The sequence below is a fragment of the Cupressus sempervirens genome, chromosome 3 (genome assembly GCF_028749045.1).
Source record: "Cupressus sempervirens isolate cs-2001-9-10 chromosome 3, ASM2874904v1, whole genome shotgun sequence".
Taxonomy (NCBI): Eukaryota; Viridiplantae; Streptophyta; class Pinopsida; order Cupressales; family Cupressaceae; genus Cupressus; species Cupressus sempervirens.
Window position 1 is genome coordinate 138276011 of NC_143120.1, and position 12809 is coordinate 138288819.

General features: G+C 33.6%; 1 protein-coding gene across 1 annotated transcript; it reads right to left on the bottom strand.

Moving 5' to 3' along the window:
• Positions 1 to 228: 228 nt before the first annotated feature.
• Positions 229 to 3113, bottom strand: LOC149565142 (L-ascorbate peroxidase 2, cytosolic-like). Its single transcript, XM_089817023.1, has 8 exons — positions 2946 to 3113; positions 2655 to 2720; positions 2297 to 2345; positions 2114 to 2196; positions 1635 to 1714; positions 1383 to 1485; positions 1246 to 1304; positions 229 to 277 (listed from the first exon to the last, which is right to left on the bottom strand). Exons 4-8 carry the CDS (start codon positions 2162 to 2164, stop codon positions 229 to 231), a joined length of 342 nt encoding a protein of 113 aa, XP_089673149.1. The 5' UTR covers positions 2165 to 2196; positions 2297 to 2345; positions 2655 to 2720; positions 2946 to 3113.
• Between the last annotated feature and the right edge of the window lie 9696 nt (positions 3114 to 12809).

Below are 12809 nucleotides of genomic sequence, written 5' to 3' on the forward strand. Positions count from 1 at the left end.
CACCATTGAACATTCATTTTCTTTTAAAATAATGAATTTTTAAAATTAATTGTAATCTTGTAATCAAATTAATAATAAGATAAAAACATTAATTATAAATTAATATTAGAACTTAAAACATTACACTTGATATCAAAATTTTATGCTCTAACATAAATACATCATAAATAATGACTTCAAACTATTAAAATATTTGATTTATACATTAATTGAATTATAGTAATTTAACTATAAACATATGCCACACAATACTGGACACCTCTTGTCACACTTCCACCTGAGAAACAAGTAATTTAACAAATCAATATTTCAAAATATACATATCATATTTTAATCTAAAAAATAAAAAATAAAAAATAAAAATTTATATATAGGATTGTAAATGGAATTACAAATGTTAAGAAGACTAATAAATATTTATATATTTTTAATTTATATTATTAATATTTTTTTGACAAAGTGAATCAGATCACATATATTACAAATGTTAAGAAGATTACTAAATATTTCTATATATTTTATTTATATTATTAATTTTTTTTTGACAAAGTGAATGAGATCACATATATTAATAGGTGAGTTAATAGGTGAGAGTGGACCTTAAGACTTCCTATTATTAATATTATATCTATTTTCAAACATATCAATATTATTATTTTATTTTATTCTAAAATTATTGAAAAATATTTTAATTTTGATTATTTAATTTAATGAAAAGATTTTTATTTTTATAATAGTAACTTAAGTTTTTTTTAAAAAAATTTTAAATTTTTATATTTAAAGTTTTAAATTCTATTTTAATTTTGATTTGTATTATTTAATTATATTATTTAAGCTATTTTTTTGAAACTTTTATAATATTTAATATTATATATTATGTCAATAAATTTGTTTAATTTTTTATTTTAAAAAATACAGGAAATATTATACACATGTATCTTAATTTTTAAAAGGATAGATTTAAAAGATATGCAATTCTTATTATTGGGATAGTCAAATACATTTTTTAATCATGCTTTCATGATATAACATTCTTTCATTTTTTTCCATTACAATAATTAGCATAATTTTTTAAAAATAATGAAATTATATTAATGATACTATTTTAATTTTTTTTTAAAAAATTGTATCAAATTATAAAAATATATGATATTTATGTATATTTATATAAAAATAACTAAAAATATCTTAAGAAGGAACTTTTCTATTTATCTAAAAAGTACAACTATGAACATTTATATTTACCCTAATTCTGAGAGCTTGAGATGGGCCTTTGCATAGTCAATAAAGAATGCATTCTCATCCTACACCAATAGGAGAATGTGATTTTTGTAAGTCTACATAAAATTTTGATTTCACATAGTTTGATGATTAATGAGTACCTTGGCATATAGATGGACATATTTACTAAATATGGGGTCTTGGAAAAGAGCTTTGTCTAAAGGGAGTTGAACCAATTCTTTACTTTCACTCGCTATTAGTTCTCTGATCACCATTGATGGTTAATATGAGTTTAGTCCATAATGTATTAATAAAAGCTACTTCAAGATTTTATAGAGCAATTGTAAAATAGAAATAATCACATAAATTAATAATACAAATTTTAAAGTACAACATTAAATATTAAGCCTTACTTGAAGTAGGAGTTGTCAAATATCAATGGATTTTTGGTCCACGGACCTTCATATCTAGACCTTTCCTTGTGACATCTTCCCTGTTATGATAATTTAATATAATTAAAATATAAGCAATTGTGTATTTTTAAATATTAATAGATAAAATATTTATATATTTTATTAGGAAAATGACACTTTATGAAGAAATTGAATAATTGCATTAAAACTAATGGTATGTAATTAAAATATTAAAGAAATAAAAATACTTTTGATATATTTTTTAAATTAGGAAAATTGAATTATTTTTTATTTTATCTTTTTTAAAATTTAAAATTATTTTAAATAAAATATTGAATAACATAAATTTAATTGGTTTTTAAAAAAAAAAATTATTTAAAAAAAAAAATTGTTTTTGAATTAATTGAAAATTGTACAAATTTCATTTGAATAAAATTATGTTAATGCTTTATATAAAATATAAAAAGATAAAATATTACCAATGTATGAGCTCCAGATAATGCTACAATGTCCTTATCTTCCAACCCCATTCTATGAAAAATTGTTCTGAGATGTTCTGAACCTGTGTTCATCATCAACATACCCTACATAAATTAGCTACTACTTAAAAAATGACAGCATTAACACATACACCTCAGCAAAATCCCCATTAATTTCTTTACCTCCAGTAGTTTCAGGCAATCTAACTTCTTCAGGACTTTCATATTTATCATGTATCATACAATTAAAATTGAGTACTATTTAAGATGTGTTCCAAAGTATTGTAATGCTAAATCAAGAAAATTTAGGTGAGAGATCTGAAGAAATATATGATCAAGTTCAAACATATCTATGCTAATATCATGACATAACAAACATAAAAAAAACTAAGCACACCTATGAAAAATTATAAGAATTTACGTTTTGAATGATATTTTTATCACCTACTTCTTACATCTTTCTCTATAAACTCACGCAATACATTACCCAAATAAGAAATTGTGTTTAAGATGTTAGAAGAGCTAGATATAATATAATTACCTCTCTTCCAAGATGGAAAGGTATTGAAGGTCCTCCTGTTATTTCAACAGCTACAACACCTGCTAACTGTAGTAACAATAAAACTCTATCTATTTTTGTCACACAAATTAAAAGAAGATAAACTAATTGGATTTAAAAGGTTGGAAAAAAAAATGCAATTTCTTATCATCAGTTTTAGTAATCTATTATTAAATTTGATGGACTCAAATCTACATAGTCTAATTTAGTAAAATCCCATTGATAGTTACAGAGAAAAAAATGTATAATTTTGAAGATTGTTTTAACATAAACCTAATAAAAATCTGCATAACTAATAGAAGGGAACTGCTCTTTGATAGACTCCAACAACTTCACTGCATTATCAAGTCCTGCATTAGCACTATGAGATAACTCCTCCTTGTTTTTTATTGTTCCAAAAGGCCCTCCACTTTTTGTCTTAATGTCATAAGTCCCAGCAGAATTCCACCTATTTATCAACTAAACTTTGAAATACAACTTGTTTGAACATATCAAAAACTATTATGAAGAGAAAAATGAATTCATAATGGTCCATTAATCATGGGTAGAAAAATGAATTCATAATGGTCAATTCATTTTTCTCATCAATCATGACAAAAATGAGTTGAACCTAAGAGGCCAGCAAAGAAAGCTCTTCTATTGAAGAAATTCATCAAGATTTTCCACCCACGTGGTCCAACCTTGAGGAGCCTCCATCAAGACCACCTTCTTCTGATCCAAGAACTTAGTAAACATCTGGATCTTGTCAAAGTAGGGACCTCTATTGTCTTTGGTATCTTTGGTCAACTTCTTGAGCACATCATCAAAGGCAGTCTGATATTCCGCAATCCTAGGCCACTCAAAACTATCTTCATTTCATAAATGAACATAGTAGCATGGTTGTCTCTAAGGAACCACATCAACTTTTCCTTTTCCAAATTCATAACAAAAAAGACTTGTGTCGCAATTTTAAAATGTATGAGTTTTCTAAGAAAACCAATAAGAGACCTACCATTACCTTGAAACTTTTCCTCGTTTCAAAATTTCCAGATAAACCAAAGGATGAAAGAGGAAAGACTTTGCTAGAACAAATTAGCATCTTTTTAAAGCCCATGAATGAAACTAATAATAATATCAAGAGTATAAAGATGCTCAGTAAGAGATATTTCAAATATCGACCAAACTTCTCTGGCAAAGATACAATCAAGAAAAATGTGTTGTATAGTCTTAGGCATCCTACAAATAGAGCAAAGGTCATACGTGTAATACCCCAAAATTGGCCCATTGCCATGACCACCAATTCTAGTCTATTTCAATCAATCCTAAGTCCTATGTCACTAGGCAATTCTTATTCTGCGACTTGCTACTTGACTTAATTGTCAAATGCAAAAAACCCTAAATCTGCATTCATCATACTCTTTATTTAATTCCTAAACTATTGACTCATATTAGTCACATTAAATCTACTGATTAAGATTTAATTTAATTTGAAGTATTTATACTTCAATTAAATTAAATTATCACCCAAGACTAATGTACTAAGGATTAAATTTATTTAATTTAATAACTATGCTTACTTTAATTAATTGAATGTGATTATTCAATTAAATAGAAAAGGCATTTATGAGGTCATATCTCACTTATTAAATTAAATAATATCTTTAAAAATCCTCTCTTCAGTTCTAAAGTGGAAACTCTGAGTGAACTACCTCTCAAAATTGGAATCAATCTAGTTAACTTGCTCTCACACTTATGACAAGTTTAGTTAACTACTTATCACATTCATATCTGAAACAGTTAACTTCACCTACACAAGGAAGTTTCCATCTGAACTGAATCTTCTATCTAATCCTAACTATTCATCAAGGTTGATTGAAATGTCCCTTTTCTGATTTTACATGATATTTCCAACTTTTAATCAGATCTTTAAGATCAAACAACTAATATCACAAAGATCCTCCAAATTTCTCAAGAAACCCCAAATCGGGTATGCCAGAAATTGTGCCAAAAGCTTCACAACTTCACCAATTATTAATAAATATGAAAGTAGAAATTTTTACAGAAATTTCAGCAGAATAACAGCCTAAAATGACATTTCCAGATCCGTATAACCTTTACACAACATTTCTCAAATGTAGGACAAAAACTATGCTCATCGGGCTCCCGAAATTAACACAAAAATGCTCGGAAACACCACACAACACTAATAAACTATCTCAGAAGTTTAATCATGTCCCAATACATATATTTAGCTCTATTTTAACATCTTAAAGTCTGAAATACAGCAGCAACCCAAACTGATATGAAATACTCTACTGGAAACACCAAACTCATACCAAAAACACACCCGAAAACCCACAAATCTGCACTGTTCAGCACAAAGGAAAACTCTGTATGAGCATGCACATGGAATGGCTTCAAACTCCCATCTTTAGCCTTATTGGAAACCTACAAACTCCCATTCTTGGGTCTTCCTGGAAACCTGCAAACTGCCGTTCTTGGGTCTCCTTCTCCACAGGTTTGGCAGCCTCTGAAGAATAACAAAGAATGAGCAAAAATCAAGTTCTGGTTGCTGCCCAAAATGCCTCCAAACCCCTTAAAAGAGGGCATAACTGTAACTCACGTCCAAGAGAGGTTAATGAAACATATTTTAATAATAATTTTCATTTATTAGTCCAACGGTTTCCAAAGATTAACCCCCTTTTTCCGAAACTTCACTTTCTTGGGCCTGCCTGCCTTAGCAAAGATTATTATTTTTTAATTATTTGAAAAGGGGACATGACAAGTCCTCCCCTCCCAAAAATTGCTTGTCCTCAAGAAATGGCTGAACAATAAACCAATCAATCCACCTGGATCCCAAATGTAGTCATGAACTATACTACTACCAATTAACACAGGCTCCTGCAATATCCTCTACAATATGACCAAGAGGAATCCATAATCAAACTGACAATTATAACTCAACCAAACTCCAAAATCACAACTTCCACATTTAGAAACCCGTGAGACACAAACTCTTAGAACATCAAAACCCAAGTAAAGTGGACTACCAACACAATAAATACCATCAATGCATTCCACTGGCCTATACGGAATGTACAATCCAACTCTGCAACAATGGTGAATGCTCTCAAATGAAACTATACCAAGTATGGAGAATCCACACACTGTACAACTCCTGTAGTCAACACAACTCTGTAGATCATTGGCCACTGTCTCATAACCATAACTCCCATGCACCCCTGATGGTGAAAAGCCATCACAAGATAAACAACAAGAAATGGAACCCAAACCAAATTTTCCTGCCATCAACTCCTCAACACAAGGATCAATTGCTAACTGATGTACATACCCTGCAATATAATGTTGATTAAAAAAACCAACCTCAGTCAATAGCTCACCATGAACAAGTGATGTAACCCACTGTGACTGATCACTAGCTAAGTCAAGAGATGTCATAGCCAAAGGAGTAGAATCAATAACAACACCTGCTGAAGCATCACTCCAAAACTCCTGCTCTAAGTCATGTATTATCAAGCTATCAACTGCAGGACCTATCGCCATGTCGTTCCCATCACAACTCTCATCCCGAGGCATCAAACTAATCCATAACTGATGATAAGCACTAGGAACCAAAGTACATCTTTGTATCATAATCTCATCAACATGGTCATCAAAGGTAAATTGATGAGCGTACCTCACAATGTAATGCCGATAGAATGCGCCAATCTCAGTCAGTGGCTTAGACTGTAATCCAGATGAAACTAACTGCAATTGATCATTAACCATGTTGGAACTGACTACTACCTCTAAAAATATCACCAAGGGAGTAGTATTACTAGCAGAAACCATGCCAACTGTCGACTCACCAACATCACACATGATCTTTGATACATCTCTAGTCTCTGTGCCATTAGTACTAGAGGCCACCACCATGTCAGGCATACAACAATCTGCTACAACACCCAACTCAACTGAACCTGACTCTAGTGGGAATGAACCTGATATTCCAATGTTAGTATCAAGAATGGATGCATCCCCATCTCCACTATCTCTGACAATCTCGGCCATGGACATCCTTGAATCACCAAACACCACAGCTTGTGACTGTATAGAATCAGGTGAAGACTATAGTCGCTCTAACTCCATGGTCACCTTAGCCAAATGAAACTGTGACTCCTTGAAAGCCAACTGTGTACTCTCAAGAATCTCAAAAGTCACCTCAAGCTGCTCAGTAAGCTCACTCACCTCATCTTCCTTGGCCAACAATGCATCATATGCTGTACTGCCCCACTTCATAAGATAATCTCTGTCGGCTACCAACTGCATATAATCCTATCTCAGAATCTGGATAGCCTCCCATAAAGAGTGGAACTCTATCAAGGAAAGATAACTGCCTCCCTGCTCATCATTAGTAGGAGAACCCCATCCATAAACTGCTAACAACTGACGAGCAGCATCGAAATGCTGGCAAGTGATAGTAATGTCTTGGTCACTAACTCTCAACTGATTAGACACATGATGGCACTGGCTTGACTGTCTCCTACAAACCTCCTCTGATGCACTGTCTAAAGGAGTATCCTCAAAGTTACTAGTCTCTAGAGTATTACCATCCATATCCTGTGAATCAAATCTAAAACTCATATCAACATACGGAGTATCAAAAACATTAGCATTGTTGTCCAACTCCTCTATACCCAAGGAAACTAAGTCTTCAAAATTGCCCACTGCATCCTCCTGGATGTCATCAATGCCAATATGATCCTGGGACTCATCTATACACACTGCCAAATATGAAATATCATCAACACATTCTAGCAAGTATGGTCGACTAGATATATGAACAAAGCCCAACATCGGTGTATAAAAACTAATACCAACATTGGACAAGTTGCTAGCACAAGAAAAGACAACACCGTGCAATCTGCTAATCAAATCCATGATAGCACCCAAACAAACACTGCTACCAAAAAGTGTTAAAGATCTCCTGTCAACTGAATCCCAAATGCCAATATAACAATCTTGAGTCCATATCGGTAAACTAGAATCAGCTGGTAACTCAAGCAAAATCCTCACTTGAGTAATATGACCAATACCAACTAACTCCACATACCTATCATGATGAGATAATGAAGTCAAAATACTATCTTCACTCACCTTCAGCTGGTGGGATAAATCATGTGAAGTACTACCTGCCTTAACCTCATGTGATGAAGCATCTAACTGTGCCTGATACTCTTTCTCAGCAAAGTCATGAATGCTCAATGTTTGCTCATCTCTACCAGGTATCTCACCATCCTGCACAACAACATCCTCATAATCATCATCTGAACCCACTACACTGTAGTCACTGCTTGTTGTAACTATACCATCCTGAATACCTATGGCATCACCCTTTGACAACCTATAAACAATTATCTCAATTTGAGTATCAAGTTGACCGTTACTATCAATCTGTGTAATATCCTTTCCCACCACCTCCTATGGCAGAGTAGAATCTGAGACCTCTACCTGGCTATCAGCTAGTTTCTCAAACTCCTCATGCAAGTTCTTGGGAATTGTGTCATCTGTCCTGTGAGAAAATCTGCCAAATAGAAATTCAGTCAACTTATCCACCTTAGCTGGGTCAGATAACATGTCATTCATTATACGGTGGTGCTCAACCAACTGTTTAGACATGTCATGGCTTATTTTCATAAGTTTATCTCGAATGTCTAAATAACCATCCTTTCTACTATTTTGACTCTGGCTATCAATTGTCCAAGATCGTTTCCTCTAAGACTCTGTACTATACCTGTCCATTCTGGATAAAGTAGAGTGTAACCCCAACAGGATATAACTTCTTCAAACACCAAGAACTAACATGCAAATGATTAGAAGTAGCATGCAACCATAGATTTGGACATGCAACTGATTAGAAGCAACATGCAACCACCAAATTATGACATGCAAGATCTGGGTAGTTGTCAAAACTGACATGCAAGATCTGGGTAGTTGTCAAAACTAACATGCAAACTTTTACAACCACCAAATTCACCAAGAACTAACATGAAAATGATTAGAAGTAGCATGCAACCATAAATTTTGGCATGCAGCTGATTAGAAGCAACATGCAATCATAAATTATGACATGCAAGATTTGGGTAGTTCTCAAAACTGAAATGCAAGATCTGGGTAGTTGTCAAAACTGACCTGCAAACTTCTACAAACCCTCAGGCTGGCAAGATCATGGCTCTGATACCACTGAAATGTCCCTTTTCTGATTTTACATGATATTTCCAACTTTTAATCAGATCTTTAAGATCAAACAACTAATATCACAAAGATCCTCCAAATTTCTCAAGAAACCCCAAATCGGGTATGCCAGAAATTGTGCCAAAAGCTTCACAGCTTCACCATTTATTAATAAATCTGAAAGTGGAAATTTTTACAGAAATTTCAGCAGCATAAAAGCCTACAAAATTAAATTTCCAGATCTATATAACCTTTACACAACATTTCTCAAATGTAGGACAAAAACTATGCTCATCGAGCTCCCAAAATTAACACAAAAATGCCCGGAAACACCACACAACACTAATAAACTATCTCAGAAGTTTAACCAGGTCCCAATACATATATTTAGCTCTATTTTAACATCTTAAAGTCTGAAATACAGCAGAAACCCAAACTGATATGAAATACTCTACTGGAAACACCAAACTCATACCAAAAACACACTCGAAAACCCACAAATCTGCACTGTTCAGCACAAAGGCAAACTCTGTATGAGCATGCACATGGAATGGCTTCAAAATCCCATCCTTAGCCTTCCTGGAAACCTGCAAACTCCCATTCTTGGGTCTCCCTGGAAACCTGCAAACTCTCGTTCTTGGGTCTCCTTCTCCACAGGTTTGGCAGCCTCTGAAGAATAACAAAGAATGAGCAAAAATCAAGTTCTGGTCTCTGCCCAAAATGCCTCCAAACCCCTTAAAAGAGGGCATAACTGTAACTCATGTCCAAGAGAGGTTAATGAAACATATTTTAATAATAATTTTCATTTATTAGTCCAATGGTTTCCAAAGATTAACCACCTTTTTTCGAAACTTCACTTTCTTGGGCCTGCCTGCCTTAGCAAAGATTATTATTTTTTAATTATTTGAAAAGGGGACATGAAATTGATCCTGACTGTTGATCCATTCCTGAATTCTATTTAAGAGACTCCTAATTCCTCATTACGGAGATTGAATTGAATTTGCATCGAATTTCTGTGGAATTGTGCACTCATTTGCTTACTATCGTCATAAGCTTTTCATTATTTAGATTTACTATCATATAGATTTAATATGCACACATATAGCCTAATTTGTTTTATATATTATTAGATTACTTGCATCTTTCATATACATTAATTGCACATTATCTAGATTTAATTGCATTCTAAAACTCTTCATTCTAGAAAGGTCTGGTTGCCTACATCTTGATTCTAAGAGCTTAAATAGGCAAAATCCTTCTAGATAGAAGGCAACAAGTCACACTATTGAGTCTCTTGGATGAATTATCCCATATTCATTCCAAGACAATTCCATAGGTAAGGACCACGTTGAAGTGTGTGTGAGATTCAGAGGCCCACAAATTCATTCATACATTTTGACTTTTGATGTTTTCATAGTTTTTGACATTTTCTAAGCTATTTTATGGGTATAAAAAAGAATAAAAAAATTTAAATTTTATTTTCCCATAGTTAAGCTTCTATTTGACTCATGTGTTTTCTCTGAAGCATCTTTATTTCATTTTTTCTAGTCTTCTATAGCTTAATAGTTGTCTGCAAGACATTTGACAAAAATTCCTTATACAAACTCTCCAAACGTGAACTGACTGTTTGTTTGTAGGATGATTGTCAAAGAACAACATTAAAACCCACTAAACAATGTGTTTTCTTTCCTGCTTTTTAAATATAGTCTAATTAAGGCTTGTGAACTTCTTAGGGTGCAAGACAGAAGAATAGGGGATTATGCTCTTCACAACTTGGAGATCATGACCAAGGGTGAATCAAAAACTTAGATGCTTCTGAAAGACGTTCTTCCAAAGAAGGCAAGCATCTTAGTGGTTCTCTAGTGCTAATCCTTTTTCTATGATGAGATGATGATTTCCTTTCAAGGGAATCAAAATCTTTAGGAAGGATGAGTCTAGATTGATTAAGCTAAGTCGGTAATTAACTTGTTCTACGTGTTTGGGTGAGAAAGTAAGGTAGAGGAGTATGCTCTTTCCTCTTGAGGGAAATAAAAAACTTTGACCCTTATGTTCGAACCATCAATCCGAGTCAATCCTTTAGAGGGCATGTCGAAGTGATCCAAACTCTAGGAATGACCCAAGTAAGCACACTCCTTTCACCGGAGATTCCAACTCACTATAATCAAGATGCTTTGTAAAGTGAAAGACTCCAAAGCCAGATTAATTTCTTTTCCTTGATTCTTGATATCGCTTATCAAGAGGAAGCTCTGTTTGTTGCACTGGTCGGCATTGGCCCCAGTCTTGCTAAGCAAGTGTGTGCACTCTTAGATGTTGGTGTGGGCTGCTGGTCTTAACTCCTCTTGTGGAGCCACCGAGAATTAATATGAACAGAAGCCAAGTAAAAACCTTTTAGTTAGAAGCTACCTAGTTCACCTCCAAAAGGACGCATAATCTTTGTGCAAGGAGGGGGAAGAATCTCTCCTATAGAACTCACCATAGGCATGCTATTGGACATTGGAAGGTGGCATATGCACTTGTCCCCTACCACAAGGGTGCTCATTTAGCGTATAATATTGAGTCCTTTGAATACACCAAAAACATGAGCATCCTCTAGGGGGTGACATGCCTGTGTGAGGTACAAACATGCACATAAGTTGTGGGACAAAAGTTATTTCTTCTCTACCATTTTTGGTTTTAGGGATAGAGTGTGTTTGTTATCGAGTCTTAAGCATGTCCAAACCTATCTAAACAAATTGAAGGTCAACACTCCCCCATCCCTCTGAGTTGCTTTGTCCTCAGTTGGATTGTATTTGACTACTGCTTGCTTCCTGTGTCTTCTTGAAAACACTTGCCTAACCAAATTCTATTTAAACACTTGAAAATCAACCTTAGTATCTATCTAAAATCTGCCAGATGAATCAAAAATCTAAAATCTTCAAAGTCTCTTCAAAATCTAGTTCAATTGTTAGTCTAGTCTCCATTTTCGTGCATAGTTTTCAAAATTTCACGCGAGTAGCTTTTGTCTTGTCATTTCTTCATGTAGCCTTGTCCAGGTTTTCATGCGAGCTTATGCAAATCTCCACATGAAATCTTGCAATCTTGTCCTATTGTCTATATTCTATTTCGCTTGCAAGTCCTAGCATGTTTTTGCAGGGTTCTATGCAACTCTTCGCGCGAGTTTAAATTGTTTTCCTCAGTCTTCGCCTGTGCCTATATAATTTCTCATGTGGCTCTTAGAGTATATTTGCATGGGATCTTGAGTCAAAACTATCAAACTGGTCTATCAAAGCTATCTGTGCTCTAAGTCTAGTTTGTTTCCTGCAACAGTTTACCTCTTTTCTATTTGCAGACAGTCCCAAATAGTGGCATCCTGCTTAGCTGATGACTTGTGATCCATACTTTGACTAGTCTCATCTTTCAGTTATCTTGTTATTGCCTTTCTATGTTTTTCATACTTGGTGTCACAATAGTCATAAACCTTGGTTGTTCTAGAGATTATTCAGACAACTCGTACCTAAGTATACAACACTCTTATCTTGTTTTTTTGAGACTACGTTCTAGTGTGGTCCTTGTCTAAGCTTTTTCTTTTTGTCATTGTCTATGACTGTGGAAACTTTACTTATGTTCTAAAACTTGGCTACACTACTGGAAACATAGTACATCAAAATGGCTAACAATAAATGCACTAAATCCAATATTCCTAGTAAGGAAGAAGAGCTACTTATTGCAAACATGAAGCAACAAATCCAATCAATGAGTGATGAACTTCAAAGACTAAAGGAGGAAGATGATACATCATCAAAAAAATTCTCCTTGAGAGAAAATTTCCCTTCCTCCTATGACAACCAAAAATCAAATTCTTGTGATCTTGAATCCAAGATATCTGTGAACACTTCACAAACACCCAAGAAATCTAGAAATATCTTTGAACAAAAATGTTGGGAA

Coding starts and splice junctions, on each gene's coding strand:
- LOC149565142 (XM_089817023.1), bottom strand. CDS start 2,164: ATGGGGTTGGAAGATAAGGACATTGTAGCATTATCTGGAGCTCATACA. Junction 1,305..1,382: donor ATGTCCATCTATATGCCAAG/GTACTCATTAAT, acceptor CTATTGGTGTAG/GATGAGAATGCATTCTTTAT. Junction 278..1,245: donor CTCAAGCTCTCAGAATTAGG/GTAAATATAAAT, acceptor CTTGTTTCTCAG/GTGGAAGTGTGACAAGAGGT.